At 52.3% G+C, this 25403-nt stretch overlaps 1 protein-coding gene across 8 annotated transcripts in view; it reads right to left on the bottom strand.

Moving 5' to 3' along the window:
- Positions 1-347: 347 nt before the first annotated feature.
- MVB12B (multivesicular body subunit 12B) overlaps positions 348-25403 on the bottom strand; it is a 170825-nt gene continuing 145769 nt past the window's right edge. For all 8 annotated transcript variants that reach the window (XM_033122698.1, XM_033122693.1, XM_033122700.1 and 5 more), the window contains 3 exons: positions 23481-23536; positions 20828-20887; positions 348-2432 (listed from right to left, as the gene is read on the bottom strand). In XM_033122698.1, the coding sequence (XP_032978589.1) occupies positions 2346-2432; positions 20828-20887; positions 23481-23536 (203 nt within the window). In that variant the 3' untranslated portion in view covers positions 348-2345. The remainder of the gene's footprint in view (positions 2433-20827; positions 20888-23480; positions 23537-25403) is intronic.

Genomic DNA, 25403 nt, shown 5'->3' with positions numbered 1-25403 from the left:
AGGCAAAGACAGAGGGTTGGTTAGGAGCAGACTAAAACCTACCACAGCCAACTTAACAGACCGCTGGGTTATCTTAAGCTGCGGTTTATTGCCATGTTCACAGCCGACGTTACACCTCGGCTCAGCCTGCAATGCTGCGGAGGCCTCAGCTTGCCTGAGTCCACACAGGTTTGCCCTCCTGCAGGTGGCCTCCCGGGGACGTGAGTGAGTGGCTACGGACACGACACCCTCCTTTCGGGGACAGCCACTCTCCCTGCTGGGGCCATGCCTTCTTGCTCCCTGACTAGGGTCCCACATCGTCATATTTGGACCTTCCAGAGCCCATCAGACCTGCTGATATCTGGTTGTCTGTCAAGGGAGAAGGGCTGCCGGGCGTTACCAGTCAAAAATAGTCTCACAGCCGGGATGTGAAAAAAGGTCGGAGGACAAAGTGCACAAACCAAACGAACAGAAGTCATCAGAGTTCTGCCCCCCCAAGCCTGCTGGATGTCACCCCTCTCTGTTGGGACTTCAAGTTACACAGGTCACTTGGTTTTGAACCAACTGTCCATCCAAAAAGCAGCAGTAGACACAGTTTCTCTGGGCCCATGGGCTCCCTCAATTCCCCAGAAACACAACGAGCTTATTTCAGTGGGTACATTTGAGACAGTTGGTCAGCTCCCGCCTGGTTAAGCACCAATCCCTCACAGGGACCGCTGTCTCGACCTGAAGTCTCTTGGCCCTGGTGGGTTCCACAAACTGCCTTTTCCTGCCATGTTGCCGCGTGGGAGGCACGGGAAGGCCAGTCTCACCAGGGACGTCCTCACGTGTCGGGGAAGGTGGAGAAAGCGACCATTACCCTAAATGCACAGAAATCAGGAGGTATCAAAATGAAGACCAAGGGGTGACCGAGGCAGGAGAGCTGAGGCTCTGGAGACGGCAGGGCTGACGCAGGTCATGAGGTATTTTCTGCCCTGCCCCAGGTAGCCAGCAGCCACCCTCCTCACTGTGTTGGCTGGTTCCTCTTGCACCCCAGCCGCTCAGCTAACCACATGCCACCCTGGGAACTATAGGGAGGAGGGGCCTGTCTCCTGTGCTGTCTTCCCGGCAGGGGGACCTCCCTACTCTCCATGGCCCACCTACACGCCAGCCTCCAGACACACATCAAACCTCCCATCTAAGACTCCAACCATCTGGTGACCCCCAAGATGGGACACCGACATTCTGTGGAATCAGGACAACCCCCAACAGCCACACAAGGCAGGCCACTGGGGCGAGGGCCCAAGCCTCAAGCGGGGGCAGCAACCCTGTGCTCATGGCAAACGTGCGTGGGGTTGAACTTGGCAGCCGGCAGTGTGTCCGTTGGCCATTTGTGGCAGAAATGTCAGTTCTGACCCCAGTTGGGTGACCTGGGTCAGATGGACTTTTCCAAACAACTGTTCCTGTTAGCAGAAACCATCAAGACACAGCCTGGCTCTGAGAAGCTGGGTGACCACGCGGCCGTGTCCCTCTGGCGCTGGGTACTGGCTCACAGAGCCTCTTCACCTGACGCCCCAGGAGGGCCTGTTGCTGTGGTCACCGGATCAGGGCACTGGGCCAAGGCAGTTGGCAGAGCTGTTGGCACATGGGTGTTACAGAGACGAGCCCTTTGGGAGGAAGGGGATGACCACAGCATCCTGGGTGGCAAAAGTCACATCCAAGCGAGAGCTGGTCACTCTGCCCTCTCGCCCAGAGGGCAAGTCCTCTCTGCGCCTGCAGCCGAGGCATGCTGCTCCCCGAAGTCAGGACGTCCAGTGTGTGATCGAGTGACGAGTCCAAGCCAGGGAAGTCCACAGCGGGGCAGGGACCCAGGCGCGGGGCCACCTGGGCCATCAGCTTCTTCCTCCCGTGTTTCCTCAGGGTCTCCATGTAATGCTGGGGGCACTTGATGACACTGGCGTGAGGACTGCTCTGTGGCAGCCCCGGGTATCGGGCCATCGGTGAGCCCTGGAGGGTCCTGTGCAAAGCCACTGCCCCCTCAAGGTCTCCCAGGAAGAAAGCAATGGCTTGGTGGCAGGCGACAATCAGTGAAGGGAGCCGATGGCGTCACTGGGCGGCCTGAGCAATTGTCCGGGGCCCTCAGGTGTGACTCCCGTGCCGGGTAGGGGTGTTCATAGGATGACTGGTCATCACACACATACGTTGGGAGCCGCTGGTCACTACAGCACACAGATTAGTTGAGGTTATGAACAGCGTCCCCAGGGAGGTGGGGTCATGTCAGGCAAGCCAGTGACTGAGGATGGAAGAGCTCAGCTGCCCAGAGCAGCCCCGGCTGGGGTGCTCAGTCGTCTGGGCAGATGGTGCGCCTTCTCCCCGCTGCTGGTGCCTCAGGACTGGGGGATCTGCTGACACCGGGTGGGGCTGGGCGGGAGCCTGGCAGCGGCGCTCTGCTCCGTACGAAAGCTGTACTCGTACTGCAGGAGGGACAGAGAAGCACAGTCAGTGCATGAGGACACCAGGGAGGGCCACTCCACGCCTCAGGCCGAGCCCACGCAGAGGCCTTGACGGCACCTCACTGGGTACCCCCATGTGGAAATGGCTGCCCTGCATGTGCGCACGGACTGTGCGTGTGAGCTGGGCAACTGCGTGTGTGCAGACAGGCCTCTGCAGGTAGCTGGCTAGTCTGTGACGATTTGTACCTTTCACAGTCTCTGCCCTGCTTCCCGCAAGGTGAGACCTCAGTACCAGCGGCAAACATGCTTGAGCTGACCGCGTGCCCGGCTGCATGTCCAGCGCCTTCCTACCTGCCATGACCCAGCAGCCGGTCCTCGTCGTCCTACTGTGACAGGAGTCGCACACTGGTAAGGGGCAGATCTGGGACTCCACCCCAAACCTGACCAGAGGCTGGCTGCAGCCACCAGGCTCAGGGGACCCTCTGACTTGCCGCTCCACTCAAGTGCCTCTGGAGCCCTTGATGAAAGACAATGGGTGACACAGGACACGGCCTGCCCATGCTTTCCTCACTAAGTTCCCAGAACCACGCCCTGAAGGGCATGTGAACATCCTGCTAGCTGATGAGGACTGGGGCACCTTGAGGACAGCACCCCACAGGCCACCCGGCCTGACCAGGGTGGCGTCTGGCGGAGCACACCTGTGCTCAGCTCAGCCTGCTGCCTGCACCGCGCCGCCGCTCGGCCCTCACACCTGAGACCTGAGCTACCTAACTGATCCCGGTCACGAAAATGAGTAAAGGTAGGTTCTGAGTCTGATGGAAATTCAGAGAAGGGGCAGTACCTCTGTTGGGGGGACGAGGGACCTGAAGTTTGCCTCGAAGGGCAGATGGCATCTCAACACCCATGTGTCGGGCAGGGCAGGCCATGCCAGGCAGAAGAGTGGGCAAAGGGGAGGTGCAGGTGAGGAGTGCGGCCTGGTGGACTGCAGGCTGCTCGGCTGCGCAGTGGGCACTGCCGGCCTGAGGCAGGGGCCAGGCGTCACGCGGGCGAAACGGCCTGGAACTCCGTGCCAAGGCAGCCATGCGGTCCTACGGGTTTTAGGACTGAGAAGCTTAGATTAGGTCAGTGGTTGTGAAACATTTAAAATAGTATTTGAAACCTTTTCAGCAGAATTGTCAGAAAAAGGGCTCCCCTACGTAAAACAGCAAAGTGGAGCTGCTTAGTTGCACTTGGCCACCACCTGAAGCCATCTCCGGGGTGGGATGGGGGCAGGTTGTTAGGAAGATGGTAGAACCATTCCAGCAGGAGGGCAACTACCAGGCGCCCCCTAAGGGGAGGGCTGCAGACCCCAACCCTGGGCTCCGGATGCCTCTGCCCACCCCCTCCTGCCAGCTGTGCTCGCAAGGCCTGCCCAGCACTCCGCTTCCGAAGTGGGCTGCCCGCAGCAAGGAGGCACTTTCGGGGCCACGCTGACAGGACAATAGCTAAGGGTTGAAAGGTTTCAAGCTTATCTGTGTCTTGAGCTCCCTCTGCCTGCCAGTCCCACAGGACTGAGCCAGGATAGGCAGAAAGATTGGGGCTGGGGTTCAGTACGGGGGTGAGGCCTGGATGGGTCCCATCCATGTGTGAATAGCAGAGGGGAGCAGCCTCAAGCAGCTGCTGGAGCCACAAGGCCCCAGTGAGGCTGATGATAGGACTGGCGTCCTCACAAACAGTATCTGTTTCCAGAAGATACTGGGTGGAGAGAAGGCCTTGACGTTGCCGGGTGACCTCAGGCAGGTCTTTTCTCCTCTCTGAACCTCAGTGAACTCACCTCTAAAGTGGGGTCACATCAAGAAATCAGAGTTGGTAAGGATGTGGAGAAAGGGGAACTCGCATACACTGTTGGTGGGATTGTAAATTTGTGCAGCCAAAACAGTATGGAGGGTCCTTAAAAATTAAAAATAGAACTACCTTATGACCCAGCAATTCCACTTCTGGGTATTATCTGACGGAAACAAAAACACAAACTTGAAAAGATATCTGCACCCTATGTGCACTGCAGTATTATTCACAACAGCAAAGACAAGGAAACAGTGTCCAGGACGATGAAAGGACAAAGAAGAGGTGGTCCATATACACAGGGGAATATTACTCAGCCATATAAAGAAGGAAATCTTAATACAGATGGACCTAGAGGGTATTATGATGAGTGAAATACTTAAGTCAGACGGAGAAAGACAAATACCATATGATCTCACTTAGATATAAAATCTAAAAAAACAAAAGACACAAAAAACACAACCAAGTTCATAGATACAGAGAACAGACTGGCAGTCGCCAGAGGCAAGGGGTCGGGGGTGGACGAATGGGTGATGGAGGTCAAAAGGTATAAACTTCAAGGTATAAAATAAGCAAATCATGGGGAGATAATGTACAGCATGGTGACTACAGTTAATAATACTATATTGCATATTTGAAAGTTGCTAAATCTTAAGTTCTCATCACAAGAAAAAAAATTCTGTAACTATGGTGACGGATGTTAACGAGAGCGATCATTTTGTAGTATACACAAATACTGAATCATTATGTTGTATACCTGAAACTAATATAATGTATGTCAATTATACCGCAATTAAAAAAAACACACAAAAAACTAAAACGGAGTCACAATCTACTCCCAGGGCCAGCTGAGGGTGGGATGAGCTCCAGCAGGTTAAGGACCCACCCACGCCTGCTACTAGGCAAGCACTCACTGCTCATTTAATGGTTACTTGGGAGAATTGAAGCCACCCCCAGCCGGCTCACTTTCCTGCTCTCTAGTGACCCGGGCACAGGCCAGGGCCTGGGGACTCCAGTCCCAGGAGGCTGGCAGAGCAGTGCAGCTCCAAAGTAGGCGGCCTTCCAGAAAAGTCCTAGACAATACTGCCGCCTGGTGGCTGCTCTGGGGCATCACAGCAGAAAGTGCTCCTTCACTGGCTCCATCAGCACCCACCCCATCCACCCTGTTCTGAGAGCCCCACGAGTGTGTCAGGGCAGGGTACACCTGGGCAGGGCACCCCGGGGCCGCAAATGGGCAACACAGGAGGGAGAGAAGGCTGGGGGAGAGCAGATGAGAGCATTTCTGCCAGAGGCTGAGGATGGTCCCCAAGGAGTACCCAGGGGGACCCAAGGCTGGGGAGACGTGGAACCAGGGAAAAAGGGATGGAAATTGGAAGCACTTGGGAAGTAGGGTAGCTGGAGTGACAGATGTGGAGATGTTTCAAATAAAGCACACAAGGTCAGAAGACAAGAGGTCGGGCCTGGCACTTAGGGTGAGGACCAGAGGGATGGGCCCGGGAGCAGAGGGAGGACCCAGGACCTCAGCAGGAGCACTTCTGGGTGGGTGAAGGTTCCAGAGAGAGGATGGCACCTAGGGCAGGAAATGCAGGCCTGAAAGAAGCTGTCAACAGCAGGCTGATAGATCCCCTGGGGTCCTGTTAAAACGCATTTTCTGACTCAGGTCTTGGAAGGGGCTCAAGATTCTGAATTTTCAACCAACTCCCAGGTGACGTGCTGCTGCTGCTCTGGGGACCAGTTTGGTTCTGTGGCCCAATCAATGGGACCTGGGAGATGTGGAAGGGAGTGAGCAGAAAGTGAAGGGTGGGGGGGGGAGGTGGCCAGGGTGCATCACTTTGGCTGTTCTGAGACCATGTCTGGGGCAGCAGAGGTGAGGCACCTCTCAAATGAAGGGGCAAGTCCAGGGCCAGGCCCCCAGACCACTGTGGGCGGTGTCACGTCTCCTTTGGAGGCTTTGCTGTGTCCTGCTATGTAGGGCTCTGGGCCAGGCTCCTGGGGGCGGTGGGGAGGACACGGCAGGGGGCGGGGGGGTCAGGCTTCCTTGATTTGTTGGGGGCTTGTCTGTACAGAGAGTCCATGAGGGGAGATGGTGGTGGTAGGTCCCAGATGGCCACAGCCAGAGGCCCGGTCTTCTGCAGACCTGGGTGCCGGCAGGAGTGGGCCCAGAAAAGGGCGCTGGGCTTTCTGGATGGCAGGCTGGGCGGGAGACGGAGGGGTAACAGGGCATTTCCTAGCCTGGGCAAGCAAGGGGCTGATCAGGGCTTGGGGGGAGTTGTGAGGCCAGCCTTTGTGGCCAGGAGTAGGGACAGGGTCACTGAGGAAGGCGGGCCGTCGAAGGGCCTTCCAGCCTGAACTGCTAAATCCCTGTTTCTCTCACAGCCTGGGACAGAGGGAGCCGGGGAGAAGTCACAGAACACACATGGCCTTTTCCTGACTCTCAGCCCGAGGACACCACCGCCCCCTGGAAAGGGCCAGGCACCCGCAGCGCAGATTGCTGTTCCTCCAGCCCCCACCCTTGGATTTTTCCCTTTTTAGGTTATCTTGGCTGGAGAAAAGCACGACTCCCCCCTCTTGTTTTCTCTAACTCCCCAAATGAAATTTCAACATATGTCCCTCGACATAATCCCCCTTAGGCTGCGGATAACCCTTCCCACAGACGCTGTCCTGTGCCCGGATTGCTGGCCCCGAAGTGTTTGCCCAAGAGACTAGGGCCGCTTCTGGAAGCCCTTTCACTCCCTTGGGCAAACAGTGAGTACCTTTGAAGGTGGATTTGGGACCATATCTGTTTACTCAAGACATTAGTCTCTTGCATAAGGAAAACCTGCACTCGCGTACAAACAGCAAATCCTTTTTGAATTAAAAAAATTTTCAATTAAAAAGCATTTGGGTTCGCAGAGCGGAACCCAGCTGAGTGGCTCCGGGCGTCGGCGCCCTCTGGTGGGCACAGGCCGCCATCACAGAAGCCTGGCCTGGGCGGTGTTTCCAGGAAAGAGACATCACTGTCAGGGGCTCCCTCTGGGGTTTTCCCAGGGGCTTGGGGATGGGTGCCTCTGGCGAGGAGACCCTACAACTGACACCTTGCAACTGTCACATCAGACCTCTTGAACCACAGTGTGCAAGACCCAACATCCAAGAGTCTTCCATCAGCTGGGGCCAGTGTCCCGGCAGCGGGAGATGCTGACCGTGGCTTTCAGCTGCACCTTGGAGGCCGAGTCACGTTATCACAACCTCGCTGGCAAACGGTGACGACCAGACACCGCCCCCACTCCCACCAGGCCCAGTCACAAGGGTGTTGTAAGAATTACCTAAGACAATTGGTGTGAGGCACCTGGAGACTGAAAAAAACCAGTCCTCGATGCATCAGAACCAAGGGTTTTAACCAAAGCCAGGGATGCCTGGGCCCTGCCCTGGGTGGGGGAAGCCTGGTCTAACTGGCACGGCGGGGGCAGGCATCAGCACTTGCCTGAAACCTTTCACCAAATACAATAGACGGAAATAGCCCTCCCATTCCTGCTTCACTAGTCCAGTGACCAAACCCACCAGACGCCCCCAATGAGAAAGGAGGGCGGTAAGGGATTGTTTCCTGCACCCATGCTTTCAGATGCGGAAGCTGAGTCCAGGGGAGGCCTCAGACTTCCCAAGGTCACAGAGGGAGCCAACGCAGGGCTGCACTGGGCCCAAAGGCTCAGCACTGGCTCAGCAACAGGCATCAGGCAAGTGTCTGCATCCCCCTCTCAAGCGGGTGCAATTTGGAGGTAGGGGGCAGAATGACCGATGTGTGCCAACATAGACTGGCATTCAGTGGGTCACAGAAGGGCCTGGAAGCGCGAGGCAAGAGCAGGCCTGTAGAGGCCCACACGGGGCCTCAGGGGCCCAGCCAGGTGAGGACAGGTGGAGGGGCAGTAAAGGGGCAAGACTCAGGCCAACGAGAAGAGCCTGATTCAGGGGTTGACTGACACTGAAGGGTGGGCTCGGGCAGTCAGGGAGGCCCCCCCCCCACAGTCAGCGCGAGGTGGGCGAGGCTCTGAGCAGTGGCCCCGCCCACCCCATAGCCTGCCTCTCCCCCGCCTGCCCTGCTGGGCACCTGCTCTGGCCCCCATGACGCCTGCTCTGCTCACCACCCATGGTTCAAACTCCTCTGGGAATCTTGCCAACAGGCCACTTCCTCTCATCACTCGAGGGCTCTATGTCCTTCTACCTGTCTCTGGAGCCTGGCTGCTGGAACTCAGGCCCCTGGGGGAGGAAAGAGGCAGGTGGCCCTGTGAGGAGTGGGCTTAGAAGGGCCCCAGGCCACCATAGTGCAGGCCACCTCCACATGCTGGGGGAGGGGCCGTCCAGCAGATTTCAAATACGTCCACCCTCTGAAACTACAAGCTACTGAAGGGAGACTGAGGACCACAGGGGAGGACAAGCCTGGGGCACATGACACCTGTGGTCCGAGTCGTCTTGTGCTTTCCTGTGGGAATCCTTTTTCATACTTGGCTTATGGGTCCCACAAAGACACCTGAACAACTGGGAAAGGCCGGAAAGGCTGGGGGCCTGACACACATGTAGAACCGCTTTGCTTGGAAGAGGGCTGTCGGAGCCAGAACTGCCCTCCCCATCCCTCAAGGAGGTTCTAGAATTCCCCTGAGCTCAGGAGGATGCTTTGTTCAACTCATTTGGTGAGAATGGGCCTGAAGCTCAGGGCTCGTGGATGACAGCCATGACCCCTGTGGTCACTAATAAGGTGACAGCGGTGGCAGAAGCCCCTGGGTCCTGAGTCAGAGTGTCAGGACCAGATCCTCACGCCCTGTGAAGCTGGTACTGCTCTCCTTCCCACTACAGGTGAGCAAAACGGGGCTCAGAGAAGCCAAGCGGCCTGACCAAGGCCACCAGGTGTTGGGACACAGCTGGGAGGCCCCTTTAACCACCAGTCAGTTAGGATGCTCCCACTCGTCCCATAACGCCACCACAGAGGGACCAGGTGGCTCCCACATACCCTTTGGGAAGCCACTTCTGCTGCTGTGCTGGCTCTCCCACTTGGGGAGCTCTAATCTGAGCAGCAGCCCAGGGGTCGTGAGCCCGGAGCCCCGCCCAGGCCCACTGCTGGGTCTCACCCTAAGTGAGGGGTTGAACGAGGGCCCTTCTGAGGCCCACCTGCCAGGGGCAGGAACCACGTCTCTCTGGGCACAGCCCCTGGCATGGAGCCGGCCCAGAGAAGGGCTCCCGAGCAGCTGCTGCATGAGTGCACGACCTTTGCCAATTCACCCTCTTTCAATGCTGAGGCGCCCACGTCATTTTGTCATCCTCATCAGTGCGCACCCCCCTTTCCTGCTCTAAACCTGGTGCTCCCAGGAGGGATGGTGACACCTGCTGCCCCACTCTCAGGGCACCCTCAGCTCACCTGGGATTTGGATGGAGCACCAGGGAGTGGTGACACGACTCCTACGTCCACACCCTGTGGCAGAGCCCTCTCCCTGCCCCTGGAGGTGGGAATGCCTTCTGCAGAAACCGTTCCTGTGCATGGTTTCTAGAATCCCTGTTAACCACTGTTTCCTAAATGTGCAGGGCCCAGTCCCCTCTTTGTGTCTTTCCTCATGCTGTTCCCTCAGGGGCACTCTTCCTCCACTGAGTTGCTAAGCCCTACTGTCCTTTAAGGCCCAGCTAAGGGGCACTTGTTCTGGGAAGTGGTCCACCTCCCTAATGACACCCCCCCGGGAGAATTAATCACAATTCCCCCTGGGTCCCCATAGCACTTTCCAGATCCTCCTCAAGTGCCGGGTAGGGAGGGGGTTTAGCCATTTCTGTAGCTCCAGAGCCTGGTAGAGGGTGTGGCCCAGAAGAGATAGATGAATGAATGAATGAATGAATGGCTGGGTGGATGGACGGTGCAGGATAAGTGGAGGGCTGAATGGATGGAAGAGTGAAGGGACAGATCAGGCTCCGAGCATCGCTTACTGGCAAAGGGGAGAAGGTGGCTAACGTGGCGACTCCGTTCTTAGGCAGGTGGGAGGGCATCCTGGTTCTCAGTCTTTTGCAGAAGCAGCAGCGTGTCAGTCCAGCCCTGGGTCCCCTGAATTCGCACAGCCCTCTGCGCACGATAGTGCAATTGCCCCCAGCCTGGGTCCTAACTCACGCATGTAAAGTACTGAGTCCGGGGCTCGTCCGCGCCACCCCTGGGAATGGTGAAATTATGCGTCTAGGTGTGATTTGTATTAGTGTCTCTCTGTACAGACCGTGTGCAAGCTGGAGGTTCACACTGTGTTGGAGTGAGCGGTGTTTAAAAATAGTTATAAACATTGAAAAGTTTAGAGACTGTGCATAAAATACTAACATTTTCCAGCTTTTATTTAAAAAGCAGGGGGATACAGCAATTCTGGGCCTTCATTCTTACACAGCAACCACTGGCCTCGCACAGGTACACCGAGGCTGCCACCTTTACAGAGGCACGTGCTCCCTGGTTAGCTACAGTCCCCACCCCTCCCAATAAATTGCCCAACTAGGCTGAGTGCCAACTGCCATTTTATTACTGCGATTGTACTTTGTGTGTGAATGTGTGAAGTGAGGTAGACCAGGTAAGCAAGACAGTAAAATCTTTCTTGTACCCATGACTATTAGAAGTAGGAAAATTAAAGATAGGCTGAGCAGGCAACACATTTTAAGGGAAATGGGGCACAGCACATTGTGGTATTTATCTTGACCTCAGTTTTGCATGAGCAGGTATACACCTCATGATGGTGTCCAGGACTGAAGATTGCTGCGTGATTAAAGGACCCAGAAGGTGCCTTGCTATCCCCGGCCCCTCCCTATTGCAGGGTGGCCGGTCCTGTGGGCACCTGCGTGTCCAGCCTGCCTGCTCTGTGTGGGGGCTCTGGGCAGGGCTGGGGACTGATGGATGATGCCTTTGCTGCTAAAAACATTTCTTTGTCCGCAAAACAGCGTGGGGCTCACCCCTCCCTGAGTCAGCATTTCAGAACTTCCCTGAATATCACCTTAAAGAATGGATATTTGCATTTTCCCTCTCCCAGCTTAGTTGCAGAAAATACTTAAAACAACACCACTTCCTGGCACTGATTTCTCGGTGGAAAATCAGAAGCTGCAGGGTCACTCTGGGAAGGTGCCCCCCCCATTCTTCCTCTCCCCTTGATGCTTAGTTTTTACCTATATACCAGGTAACCTTCTAAGAGTTCAGTTTTGGGGGATATTGCTTTAAAAACTGGGGGATGAATGTTCCGAAAACTATCAGAATAGAAAAACCCTTTTATGAAGGACTTGCATAAGACCGAGTATTTATCTCAACTTCAGTTTTGCATGAGCAGGTCCAGGCCAGGTAATTCTATCTGCCAAACGTCATCTTTGCCTCAGCTTCATTTCCATGGGCTCAGCCTGGTTCTCTCATTTGTCTGATGAATGCCCTAGGCCACTGTGCGAGCAACCTGTGTGGTGGCTGCCGCTTGGCCGACGTCGCTGCTGACAGAACCAAAAAGCGTGGATGGGAGCGGGGCCTCTGAGACTCTCAGAATTAGGAACTCTATTAATATAATCTACCCTAGTAATACGCCTGTGGAGGAAAAATACGATCATCTCAATAGATGATTAAAAGACATTTATCAAAAGCCACCATCCACTCCTGATAAAAACATTTAGGAAAAGAAAAATCGATGGCTAATTCTTTAACATGATAAAAAAAAGAGGCACGTCTTTATATAGCAAGCCAAAATGTAACATTATAGGTTAATAGCAAAATTAGAAACTTCCATTGAAAACATGGATAAGATAAGGAGGCCCAGTGACCTGAAAGTGCTGGCCAGGCGCAGGCACCAGTAAGAGGGACAAACACTGGAAAAAAGGAGGCTGGCATCGGTGTCTGCAGATGGCATAACTGCCTGCCTGGGAAATAGAAGAAAAGCAACTGAAAAATCTGTCAGAAACAATAAATCAGTGAGAGAGCCAACTCCAAAAATAAAATGCAAAAGTCAACAGATTCTTGATATATAAATGACAGAAAATATAATGGAAGAAAAGATTCCATTTACAAGAGCCACAAAAACATAAAACACCTAGGAATAACCTAAAAAAAAAAGTGCAGGATCTCTACAAAAACACCAACCCACTCTGCTGAGTGACATAAACAAAGACCCTTCATCTAAAATGCCAATCAGATCCCTATTAACCTATATGCTCAACACAGTTACAATAAACATCTCAAATGGAATTTTTGGAACCCTCTTCCCCCAAAAAAGATTCTAACGTTCCGCTGGAAGAATAATCATGTGACTATGATTAGGAAAATTTGGGGGGAAAAGGAAGAACCCTTTTGCTGCAAAGAACTCTATCATATATTAAAGCTTATTATAAACCTGTGAGTCAGAACAGTGTGGAAACAACATAAAAAGAACAGAGTCAAGAAAAATGTCCATTGATCTACTTGCATATGGAAATACACCATCCTGCACCACTTAACAATCGGAAGACATTCTGAGAAACGAGTCACTGGGCGATTGCATTGTGCGAACATCACGGAGTGCAACTTACACAAACCTAGATGGGACAGGCTGCTACACCCCTAGGCTGCATGGTACAGCCGATTGCTCCTCGGCTACAAGTCTATACAGCACGTTACTGTACAAAACAGCACGAGATTAAATTAAGCACAAGAGAAAATGATGCAATCAGCAGACAAGGCAAACACGGATGTAGGAGGCTGCTGCTGGCGTGATACGGCACACTGTTTTACAGCAAACTTGGTAAGTAGAAAGAGCACAGGCTAAACTAACGATGAGAAGCATAGTCAATACGTAAAGCAGTAACACGATCACTTATCATCATTATCAAGGACGACGCACTGCACATAACTGTATGTGCTGGACGTTCACAGGACCGACCGTCAGGGCGGGAGGTGAGCTTACACAGCATCACCACTGCACATAACTGTATGTGCTGGACGTTCACAGGACCGACCGTCAGGGCGGGAGGTGAGCTTACACAGCATCACCACAGACACGTGAGTGATGCCTGTGCTGTGACGTTAGGACAGCTATGACGTCACTGCGCCGATAGGAATTTATAAACATGTACAACCTCTCTTACAACCTATGGGACCACCGTTGTATACGTGGCCTGCCATTGACCAGGAAGTCATTACGTGGTGCGTGGCTGTATATGAGAAAGGTAGCATTTAAAATTCACTGAAGAAAGTATCAGTGTTAAGAAGACTGGCTGATACTTTAGGATAAAATAAATATAGTTCTAGTTCCTACCTTCTAATAAATTTGAGATGGATTAAGTAATTAAAACGAATTTAATATTTTAACATATTAAAATACAGAAAGGTAGGAGAAAATAGGAGTGAATATTTTCTTTCGTCTTTTAAGTATGATACGAAGCCCAAAATGAACAAAACTGCCCATGAAAATTTTTAAGCTGTTATAAACTGGAACACATCATTAACAAGGTGAAAAGCCATTGGTTAGTGTGTGTATGCGTGTGTGCATTTGAATATAGGACACAGAGAAGACTGTTATAAAGAGCATAAAGAACAATTAAAAATGAATGAAAAAAGCTAAAGAAGCCAATAGAAGAAATTGGGCAAAGGGCACAAACAGAAGAGATTCACAAAAGAGATACAAATGGCCCAAACATATGAAAAGATGTTACCTGTAAATACCAGGGAAGCTTAGCCAGAGCGAGGAGGTGGGAAAGAAATAGGTGTCCTCATATGCGGAAGGTGGGGAATGTTATGTAGGCCCACCTTTTGTTCGAAGGCAAAATGGTATAATAATATTTTTTTAAAGAAAGACCCAGGGGAGCAAAGACACATGTACAAGGAAATATACTGCAGCAGTGTAATAAGGAATAACTGGAAACAACTCAAAAGTCAATCAATAGTGGATTGCTTAGTAAATTATGGCCTAATCATAGAAGGGAACAGCGTCTAGTCATCAAAAGGAATAGATCAGTGCGAACTGACATGGAAGGATATGCAAGACATACTGGTAAGTGCGGAAGCAAGGTACAGATTATGTATAGTGTGAGCCACGTAACGTTTGTTTGGACGTGTGTGTGTGTCTGTGTGTCCCAGGAGCGGACTGTGGGGAGCTGGCACATGTCTGAAATGTCTGCATTTTTATAAACATGTACAACCTTTGAACTCAGGGGGGGAAACACTAAATATTAAAAAAAAACACTGATTCTGATTGGCAGGGTAGCTGCTTAAGATGACGAACTGCCCAAGAGATCTGCCACAACTTACAGGGAGAGGACTAATCTTGTCGGTAGCATAAATGGTGGCCCTAAGCTGTGGCCCCTAAGCTGTGGTCAGACTCCTGAAGAGCGTCTGGATGAAATGGGGGCCCCAAAGCTACTTCCCATATTTAAAAATCAGGTTAACACTTCTTTTGTTCCTTTAGAAAGGCCATCCATTAAAGTAATTCACTAGGTTTCTCTGTTTTTGACTGAAATTATCTCAACTTTGTGTTAGCTCTGTAAGAATCTGGATGGCAGCTTTGTGTCTTTCAGCAATATAAAAAACGGAAGCAGAACGGGTTAACTTCTATTTATTTAACTAACTTTCACTTAATAAACTAAGCACGCAGATTTCTTTCCTAAAACATTTCAGCTTCCTTACTGAAAAATAAATAAAGATAAAGGGGTCAGGGTGGTGAAAATACATCTCACAGGTTTTAGGCAGCTCACAGGAGAAGGCAGCTTATTTCCTGTTGCAGTTTACGATCTGACCACTAGATGGTGCAAAGGGACCGCACTTTTGGTGACAACTCCCTCTATACAATTCTTTAACGGTAATAAGCACAATGAAAGCTTTCCAAAAGTCGAGAGAATGAACAATTGTGCTGGGATATGAACATTTTGCTTTTATAAAATTGGGACTCTGCCATTTCATTACTGATACAAAAATCTTCTGCCTTACTTTCTTCCCACATATGCAGGTCCCAAATCCACTCTAATCTTATATATTTGAAGGGGCCTGAAGAAAGCCCATGAAAAGCGGATGTCCAAAAGTTGAATTCAAAAATTCTTTTTACCTCGAGCTGCCAAATGTGTTTCCATTTATTTCACCTCAATGCCGTGACGTAAATGCTAGTGGAATCGGCCCCAAGCTAAATAAGCAATAAGCCCCATTTTTCAACACACAAACACATAAAGATGTCAGCTCAAACTGTTTACTAATTAACACTTAAAAAGACACAAATTAGATATGCGTGGCTAAGAGCAATTATAATCAAGACGAATTTCTCTAGTCATTTGGGAACTGAAAAAAATGCCTAATTGCTGGAACCAATGTTTTAAAAACTGAAATCACGCCAGTTAGCAAATATGTTCATTTAAAGAACATTCCACGTGACTACACTCTTGAGGATTGACTACAAACATGAGAACAAGGAAAATATTTAGGTATAAAATTAAAATTTTAAGCTTCCTTAGATTTATAACTTCTTCATTAAATACGTCTGCAAACAGCAGCCCATAAAAACCTGTAGCAATTAAGTGGTTAAATGAACTGCCTCCCTTGTCAGTTTTAAGGGAGTGATTAATATTAGATCGTCCGTTTACTAATTAGACTCTCCCTTGTCTTTCAGCTTTAAAGTCGAGTGAAAATGGAGGCTGTCTGTTCCACCAGCAAGCGGGGCTGGCTAATGACACTTCCCTTGCTAGGTCTGAGCGTGGCACCCACTGAAGGGAGGTGAGCATGGTGGTTTTCCGCGGGGGGTGGGCAGCCGGTGCGGAAATGGCTGTGCAGGACCTGGAAGGCACTCTGGGTGCCGTTTCATCACAGGAGTTGTTGGCTCCTGTTTTTAAAAGGCTTGCAGGTTGTTATGCACGCAGCATGAGATCTACTACCAGCAAGGCCACTGTCTCCTGGCCGTCATTCTTTGAGACAAGGGACAGCGCGGTCTGTAAGGGAGGCGGGGTGGGGCGGTGGGCAGGAAGGAGGGTAAACAGGCCCCTGTAAAGGTGAGGAGACGCGGGGATTCTTGCAGAAGCTGCGGCCTGGACTGTGGGGATGGCGAGCTCCCGTCCTGCTGCGAGGGGGAATCCATCACGCGGAGAAATGCGGCGACTGCTTACAAGGGAAATAAAGAGCGGCAGAGACGGAGAATATTTATATGACCATCTCCTTACTCGGAGAGAAGATGCTTCATCACAGGGGTCGGCTGCAAAATTACACTTTTCCCGACTCCTGAGCAGAGAGAGCCTTTTGTTTGGGCAGCGGGGAGGAAAATATGGCCTTCACTGGGACACAGCCCCCGGGTCACCACCACCACCCGCAGAGCCAAACCGGCTGCTGCCCCGCCCCAAAAGGGGGCGGGGCCAAAACCTCCCCAGAGCTGCCCCAGCTGACACTGCCTAGTCCCCCCTGGTCGCCTCCCTATGGGGAGAAGGGCAAAATCTCACTTTCTCAAGCCTGGGACTAATTTTTCTCAGTAAAGCCCCTGCTCTGAGCCGCGGATGGACATGGGAGGCAGGGGTCATGGCTGCAAGAAGACGGAGCCAGGTGGACGGGGGCCGCTACCACTGTCGAGAGCCAGGCGCGGTCAAATTTGAACTTACTAACCATGGCTTCCCTCATTTTCAACAACCCACACCCCCTGAGATTATTTCTGAGTAGTGAGAGGTTTCGGCTTTCCAGTGATTTTTTTTTTTCCCTTCAAAATCGGCTTGATAGCACGTACACTGATTTTAATCATGACCTTAAAACATGACCTTACTTGGCTACTTCATGAAACTTAACCGAGAGCTGCCTAGGCCGCATCTACTGGGGAAATCCGACGACCGGTTGAGCAGCGCTCGGACCCGGGGGTGGGGTCATTAGGCCTGCTTGAGGAGGTGGAAGCCAGGGCACCTGGCCAGCGTCCAACTCTGGCGGCAGACGTGGCATGCCACCCCAGCCTCCCGACTGGAAAACTGCCCTCTCCACAGCACCACGGTGCCTCCACTGTCTACAGCCCACACTGTCCCTGCAAACACCTGGTGTCTAAGTGCCCACGTGGCAGGTGGCTCTGGGCCACGTGCCAGCCCCACTGCCAGGGAGCCTTGGCCTCTCTTCCTGCTGCAGGGCTTAGCCTCACACGCTCCCTGGAGCTCGTCAGGATTCTGTGGGGCTGGAGGGGCACTGCCCACCCACAACTGGGGTGAGACCTCCTCTCTCTCTGTTACTCAGCAGCAGGAAATTCTGGGCATGGCAAGCTGTGGGTCCCTGCTGTGGTGGGGGCACCTGGGACAGCTCTCCTGGGCTGGCTGCTGGAGTTGCCACTGGTCTCAAACTACCAAGCTCAAGGCTGACAGGGTGATAGGCTTCGTTCATGGAGTGACCTGTCCCGGAGGCCAAATGGTGGTGACACGTGCCGGCTTAACTCAGAAGCCTCCTCAGGCAGTACAGGCAAGTGAAAGCGGGCAGGAAAGCAAACCTCCCCCAGGTCTGGACAGACCACAGCATGCTGCCCCTTAGCAGCACGCTTCCTTGACGGCTGGGACCACCCCCCCACCCCCTGCTGTAAACAGTGCGGAGGGATCAAGGAGGGGAAACACTGGACCAGCACAAAGCAGCCTCTGCAGACGCTGCTGGGCTCTCCCACTGCTTAGGGAGGCCCAGGGAGGAGTTCCGGATGGGCAAGGAGACATCGTGCGGGTCACGCGTCTGTCCCCTGAACCCAAAGGCACGGCTCAGGGGGGAGGAGGCTTTGGTTAATAGTGTAAAATACAATGAAGTAATAGGGTACAGTGAGCAAAGAAAACGGTCCAGCAGAGCTCTCCCTGCCCCAGGCCTCTCTCCAAGCCCATGGCCCATCCCTGCCTCCACCAAGGGCAGCAGACCTGTTGGGAATAAAAAGGAAAATCATCCTGACCATGGATGGCTGCTCCGGGCCAACCCACAGGCCTGAGGGCCCGGCCACGGGGCCATGGGCACAGTTTCTCTTTGGTCTCCAGCTTCTTCAGCAAGGCTGGGTTTAGAGGCAAAAAGGACCAAGTTCTGGTTTATTTATGGAGAAAATTCTCTGACGTCATTGCAGAAGAGGGAACCGGTTCACCAAACTGTATGGATATCAACATACTAATCACCATTAAATGCACGCGGATGGCTGGTGTAAGTAACATGTAAATCCTCAGATTAAATGCGCAACTCCACAGCACTCTCGACTGCTGTGGTATTGGGGATGGTTTACAATACACCCTACTTAATGTTTCCAAGCTCTCCCCATTTCCCCGCATTTTAATACCACGTCTATTTCCTTCACCAGAGAATACAGATGTGTGGTTATAACCCATCACTAACAACAAGAAATAAAGCTAGGCTTGGTCAACCAGGATGTCTCTGCTTAGCCACCACACAGAGCAGCAGGCCACACTGAAAAGGGGCTGGCTTTACACTGGTTCACACCCCTTCCTGTGGACAAGGAGAACACGCATGACAAAGCCCATGACAGCAGCAGCTAACTGGCTGAGCGGCAACCAGGGCAGACACTGCTCTGAACCACTTACATGACTGTTTCGGTCAAACCCCATAAATGCTACAGGGTAAGCATTTGTATTACGATCCCGATTTTACAGAAGAGGAAACTGAGCCTCAGAAAGGTTAAGCAGAAGAGCTTAGATTCACGCCCAGGGTGCCTGACTGCCGAGCCTGTCTGCCCTGCCAGGCTCTGCTCAGAGCATCTGACCTCAAGACAATACGGTCTCACGAAACACATTTTTGGATCAGATTTTCGTCCTCAGAGTGGGGAACAGAATGAAGGTTTCTGGTGATTTCTACCACAGGCACTGGGCTCTGCACTGGGGCCCTCTCCCACTTTACCCCATCCTGGAACTTGAAGGCCCGACCAGGGTCAGAACCCAGGTCCACTGACCTCCCGTGCCCAGTTGTCCCCACCAGCCCCTTAGAGGGACACGGAGCCACAGACTGTAAGTCACAATGGAGAGGATTTGGAGTGTGACGTGCTAGGTCTCAGTCTTATGTTGGGCAAGTCACTTTACCGCTCAGAGTCTCCATTTCTGTTCCACGAAATGGGGAGGAATGACGCCCACTTGTTCTGCTTGGGGTGAGCACCAGCGATGCTGCAGGTAAAGCCGGGAGCCCAGAGCTGAGCACACAGCAAGCACTTACACAAAAGGGGCTACTGCTGTGGCCCAGTGAGCCATGTGCAGGAGTGACGGGAGAGAAGGCACAACGCTCAGACAGCCTTCCGGTCTCCAGCATATGCCACCACGCCACACCCCGCCCACAGCAACGGACACTTGTCTGCCAGCGCTTTTTCATATATTCATTTAGTAGTCATGAAAAACCCTACGAGATACGTTCTCCTGTGATCCCCGCTTTAAACAGACAGGGGGTGTGACTTGCCCCCTGCACCCCCGGCAGTGTGGGGCTGGGTTAGACATCTGTCTGTATGACCTTGTCCATCCTAAATGGGTCACAGGCCATGCCCCTGCCTTACCACCTGCAACCAGAGCAGGCCACCTTCAGAGGCCTTCCCACACACGCACCGAGTGCCACCCTATGCACCAAGGCGGGTCATGAGCAAGTGGCCGGGGGACCATGCCCGACTGACTTGCTTTTGGGAAGGGCTGACGAGCAATACTATGCGCACGTCTCAGTCTTCCTCATGTGGTAGCCAGCCATTCTTTTTCCTGAGTTTGCAACCCCCCCAATCTATAGATGACAATCAGGTTGGTTTTTATGATTTACTGAAAATCAAAGACAAAGGGGGACTTTTTTGTCTTATTTTTGCTGTGACAGGTTTAGAAATTTGTTGTGCTACATTGATTCAATTTTCCTTGATTTCAGCCATCTTTCAATAATGCAACCTGCTTCTGCTGGCTGGATATACAAGAGAAAACCCAAAGGAACTGAGAATATTGAAATGGTTCTACCATTTCCATCTTTGAGACAAATGCTCCTCTCAGAGGAGAGCTGGCTGCAAGCATGTGACTGTTTAACAACCTTCTATACATAAAAGACGACACGCACACTGGAATGCTGTCTTATGAAAACAGGGAAAACACCGGCACATCTGACCTCCAGTTTCATTCCATTATCTCAACTCTCTTTCTTCAGAGTTGTCACATGTACTCCAATCTCGGATTGCTTTCCTTTTTATTCCGAAAACATCCAAACTATTTCGAACCAGGCTGCCAAATGGGGTCTGGCTTATCAAGCACAATAGAATGTAGGACCCTTCCTCTAAATCATGAAGAGGCACAGACATGTCGCAAACCCCGACTGGTGGCAAATAAAACAGAAGGAGGCAGAAAAGTTCACTCCGTGCCCACCCCCTGCGTCCCCCCTTCTTTAAGCTGAGACATTTTTAAAAAATAAAGCAGAATCGATTGTTCCATCTGTCACTGGAAACCTTCTGACTTAGAAAAGATAAGGAGACGCTGGTTGCATTTATATGACTTGAAGTTATAAACACATTAAAAGTGAGTTTCTTTTTCTAAGCAGTAAGTTCGAGTAAAATGAAAGTGCTTTTCTCAGAAGGGTACCCCACACCTAGGACCCTCCTGTTCCTGGAACAGATCCCTAATGGGGATGAGAGAACCTGGGGTGAGCAAGCGATGGCCCAGACCTCCCCTGCTCCCACTCTGGGTGGCTTGCTTACCTCCTTCTCAATTTCTGCCAGAGATTTGATGGTGATTCCCAAGAGATCAAAGGGCTGCATCTGAAAAGACAGACCAACTCATCCTTTTAAAGGGCTGGAAATGCTCCTTCACACTGGCTTTTATGCCCAACAATTGTGAAACTCACACCACCCTATGTGACCTAGTGTTTTCTCCACCCCTTTTCCATGGAAACCCGTCAGTGTGACCCATAGTGATTAGTGAGGGTAAATGGACGAGTAACCAGGAACATACTTCCAGAAAACCTGGCTGTCAATTGGGCTGGTCCCTTCTGGTGGAGACCTCTGATTAGTCATGTCTACAGCACACAGGAGAGTCACGGTCCTCCTGAAAGACAGTGCCTATCACCAATAACTTCTAGTCCCCGCCCATGTGAAGAGTCATCTGCTCTCTTCCGGCAGCTGTGGGGCCAGAGCAGCCCAAGGCTTCACCAGAGGACAGACACCCTGACTGCTGCCTCTGTGTGGTGGAATGCGGCTAAGGAATTCCAGGAGGTGGAGCGGATCTCTTGTCCGGGACTCCGAGGTATCCAGGGAAGGAGCTGAGGGAATTCCAGGCCTTTGCAAATGCACGGTGGATGACATATAACTGCCCATCAACTATCATCTGAGAAAACAGTAGTAGTGAAAAATAACACTGCGTTTTAATGGGTGTTTCTGTAATTTCATGAAGATGGGGACCTTTTCTTAAAGATGCTAGCTTTTCAACAGACAGAATAAAAAATCAAATACACATGGCAACTAGAGTCAGCGGGAGGCCTACAGATGCCTGGGCTGAAATGCATGGCAAGAGGGCAGAGGAAACCCTGTCTCTGAGGCCCCTGGCCTGAGTCCCCGGTGGGACACTGGCGCTCTGCATGCCCACAAGGGGCCCTGCCTCCTGTAGCCCAGGCCAGCGGCTGGCAGCTGGGATGAACAGGTGAAACCTGACAGTCTCCTACAAAAACACCGTAGGGCCTTCCTGGTTCTCAGGTGCAGCCCAGTGGCGGGCCAATAGGGCTTTCCTGTGAAGCCGGCTCCGAAGTCCAAGGGCCCAGACTGAAAACGGGGTTCGGCCTCCTCATGATGCAGCCGTAGGTTAAATCACATCACTTCCTCTCCTGTTAAAGAGCAGTGTGGGCGGGTCTCCTGGCTGCTGGGAGGATTAAGAGAGAAGCGCAGGGAAGCGCTGCACCTCGAGCATTGCTGAGTCGGCAGCACCCTGGTAGCAGCGCATTAGTGAGGGCCATCTTGGGACAGGGCCACCAAATTAGGCGCTTGGCTTGCAGGGCTGTGCTGCCAGTAGCCACAAAGCAGTTTGGCTCGCTCCTGCTGCCAGCCCGAGTGGCGTGAGAACGGGGCTGCCTGCCCGCGCTGCCCAGGATCCAGCAGAGGTCCAGCTGTTGTATCATTAGGCTCTAACTGCCCCACTAAACTTTCGCGATTGGAGCTGGTGCGCAGGACAGAACAGCCTCTCCAAGGGAGCAGGCAGGAGAGGCGCCAGCGTCTCCATGGCAACGCAACCAAGTGGAGTCTGCTGAAGTTACTCATGCCCCGCATGTCACGTCAGGAGCATTTTTCAAGATTAAGCTGCTTACCAGAAGGGTTCAGAGGAGGCCTATTATATTTCATGAAAATGGAAACTACAGAGCAGGTCAAATCGCAAGCCGGGTGGTTTTAAGCTGGATCCAAGAAAAACACTGAAGGATTCTTTAGCTGGTGCCAAACCAGGGCCTTCACGTTTATTAGCTACTCAAAGAAAACTTCTGCAGAAAGGATTTAAAAAAAAACAACAACAAAAAACCAGCAACCAGTCTATTGAGCCGGCATGGGCCAGGCCTGCACAGCTGAGGGAGAGCCACTGCCATGCTGGGGGGCAGGCACCATTTAAGGGGGGGGCCCTGGCATGCCAGACACGGCCTGCAGCCCCAGTCCACAGCCACCCCACACCCCCTGTGGTGGTGCCTCCCATGGTCTGAGTTCTGGCCTTCAGGCCCAGCCAGCTTCCTTAGTCCCTCCGTCACTAAAAAGCTGGGGGGCCTGGCTTGGGCCTTGGTTTGCTCGCACGTATCATGGGGTCAACGCTGGCCTGCCATGAGTGGACGCGCCCCACTCTGTGACACACCCTGCACTTGCAGGGTCAGCCCTGCCACATGGGGGCCTCGGTCGTAGAGCAGAGAACATGGTTATCATGGAATGCAGCAATTAAAATGGGAAAATGAGGCAGCCTCCTTTCTGCAGGACGCTGTCATTGTTACATAGAAAGGAACAAGAATTATTAAGCTGAACTTGGAAACCAAGAACATTTGCAACCAGTGAAGTTCAGTCCAATGAACCATCACATCTGAAACAAAACGTCTCAGCAGCATCTGAGTTGGTCTCTAGTCTATCTCACTTCCTCCCTGCTCCTCACCTGTTCTTTTTCTTTCCTTTTCAAGCACCTCCTATGGGCAGCACCAGCTGAGGGGCCCAGAGAGGAACACAGTTCCCAGGCAGCCCTGTCACCAGCTGTGCAGGGCAGAACATGCTGGCAGAAGTGATTCCAGTGGAGGCAGGGGTGGGAAGGCCACCTGGGAGAGCCCGGCATGCCAGGCAGCGGGAGCTCAGGCTGGGGGGGGTGGAATGGAAGGGAAGGGGAGTCATGCGTAAAACTTACACTTTCTGGAACACAGGAAAACTTCTCTGAAATCATAAAAGGCACACCATCCATTGCTGCAAAAGAAGAAAAAGAGAAAGCAGCATTGCAGACACCATCGGTGTTTAGTAATTGAGACGTTGACACACACAGTACAAACAAGTTTGGTGGGTGGAGACAGCCGACCTGCGCACAGGTGAGTGGGGCCTTGGGAGGTGTGTGCACAGGTACCATCCCTGCTCCTGGGACACACACCTGCTAAGGGAGGCAGATGCTTTGCACATCCCCGGAAGAGCAGACAGTTGTATAGACAAGAGCTGTGGGAGCAGAGAAGGGCCCAGAGCCACCCTAGGAGCCTGGCCTCTGACCTGTAAGTGGTAGGAGCCACCGAGGGGCTGATGGCAGGACAGAAGTGCACGAGAGCTGAGAGGGGACAAAGATGCGTTCGGAGGTGGGCAGTAGCAAGCTCGTTAGACATTCTCTCAGCTGAGAATATCACATCCTAGGCAGTGGGGCTCATGGGAAATGTCAGTTTGGAGGAAAGAGTGATTTTGGAGTCAGACGGACTGGGTTTGAATCCCAGCCTTGGATCTGGGCAAGCTTAAGTTACGCTTAAGAGGATGCCATGGCCTGTGTTACAGAGGAGCCTGTGAGCTGGTGGTGTGTGCAGTGCCTGCCCAGAGGCCGGCACAGAGCAGGTCCTCGGTCTGTGGGGGCTGCACAGCTACCACTGTGAACTCCGTCCCAGTCCCGGGCTTCCGGGGCTGACTCAAGGCTCACCAGTCTTCTTGGTTTTAACAGGACACAAGAGGAGGGTGCGAATGGATCCCCAGCAAATGCAAACATGGGGGTGGTGGGGGTCAGTGGTGCAGTTCCCTTCCATAGCCCTCTACCCACTGTGTCCCCAGGTTATCGCCGTCAAAGGCAACATGGCAAAAATCACGACCTGGTGCTGCCTCTGCTAGCACGTTCTCTCTCAGGACAAGTGTGATTTATGAATTCTGTAATTCAGAGGAGGATTCTAATACCATGTTGGTGCTGGAAACCTTGGCACCGTGAACAGGTCACATCCGACAGAACGTGATGTGGGCCACGCCCTGTGTGAAGGCCTGGCAGCCTTGGGCCTGGCTTCTGTCAGGTCCATCGGAGCCGTCCGGACGAGCAGAGGCCAGGCCTGGCCTTGCTGCTCCTAACCATTTGGGCTGGGACCTGTCACTCAGCAGTTGGGCTGGGGCCTCACCCTGAGGGTAGATGGGTCTTCTGATAAACTGTGGTTTTAGGAAGAAATGGAGTGACAGAAAAGAAGCCTTGGTCAGGTCTCTGGGAAATACACATTCTTTGCTTCCCCCAATATCTGAAATGGGGGTTTCTCTGGTACACAAGCAGTGGATAATTTTTTTCTCAGTCCTAAGAAAGAAGAGTCACAGAAGCAGAAAAAAGAAAAGCATCAGAAAAGGAAATAAGAGAAAAGAAATCTGGGACAAATCCTCTCTGATCAGCAAGATGAGCCAAATGGCTCCTTTTAAACTATGTTTCATAATTTATTTCAGGGAAGAAAAGAGGGAAACTTTCTCTGGTAAGTCTGAAGAAAAAGAAACAGCACAGCTGGCCCCAGCTGCTGCAGTGGACACCTCCTCCTTTCTTCAGAAGGCTGCTGTCCAAAGCGTGGCCACCAGCCCAGACACACAGACACGTACCTGCGGTCTCCCGTCACAAGGGGCCCCTGCAACCTGCCTGAGTTCCCGGAAGAAGACTGGCTAAGGGCTGGGAACAGTGTCACACTTCCCCAGAAAGAAAGGAGGGAAAAAGCCCAGAATCATCTTACACAGTATGTCACACATTCAAGCGTACTAGTGAAATCGGAGTTTCTATGCATGCATGCCCATTTACCCCTGCAAAAGCAGTGAACAGAAGATACTCAAAAGGCCACCACGCCGTCTAGAC

The sequence above is a fragment of the Rhinolophus ferrumequinum genome, chromosome 12 (assembly GCF_004115265.2).
Source record: "Rhinolophus ferrumequinum isolate MPI-CBG mRhiFer1 chromosome 12, mRhiFer1_v1.p, whole genome shotgun sequence".
In the NCBI taxonomy this organism is placed as follows: domain Eukaryota; kingdom Metazoa; phylum Chordata; class Mammalia; order Chiroptera; family Rhinolophidae; genus Rhinolophus; species Rhinolophus ferrumequinum.
The sequence above is the reverse complement of the archived record's forward strand: the minus strand, read 5'-3'. Positions and strand labels throughout refer to the sequence as shown.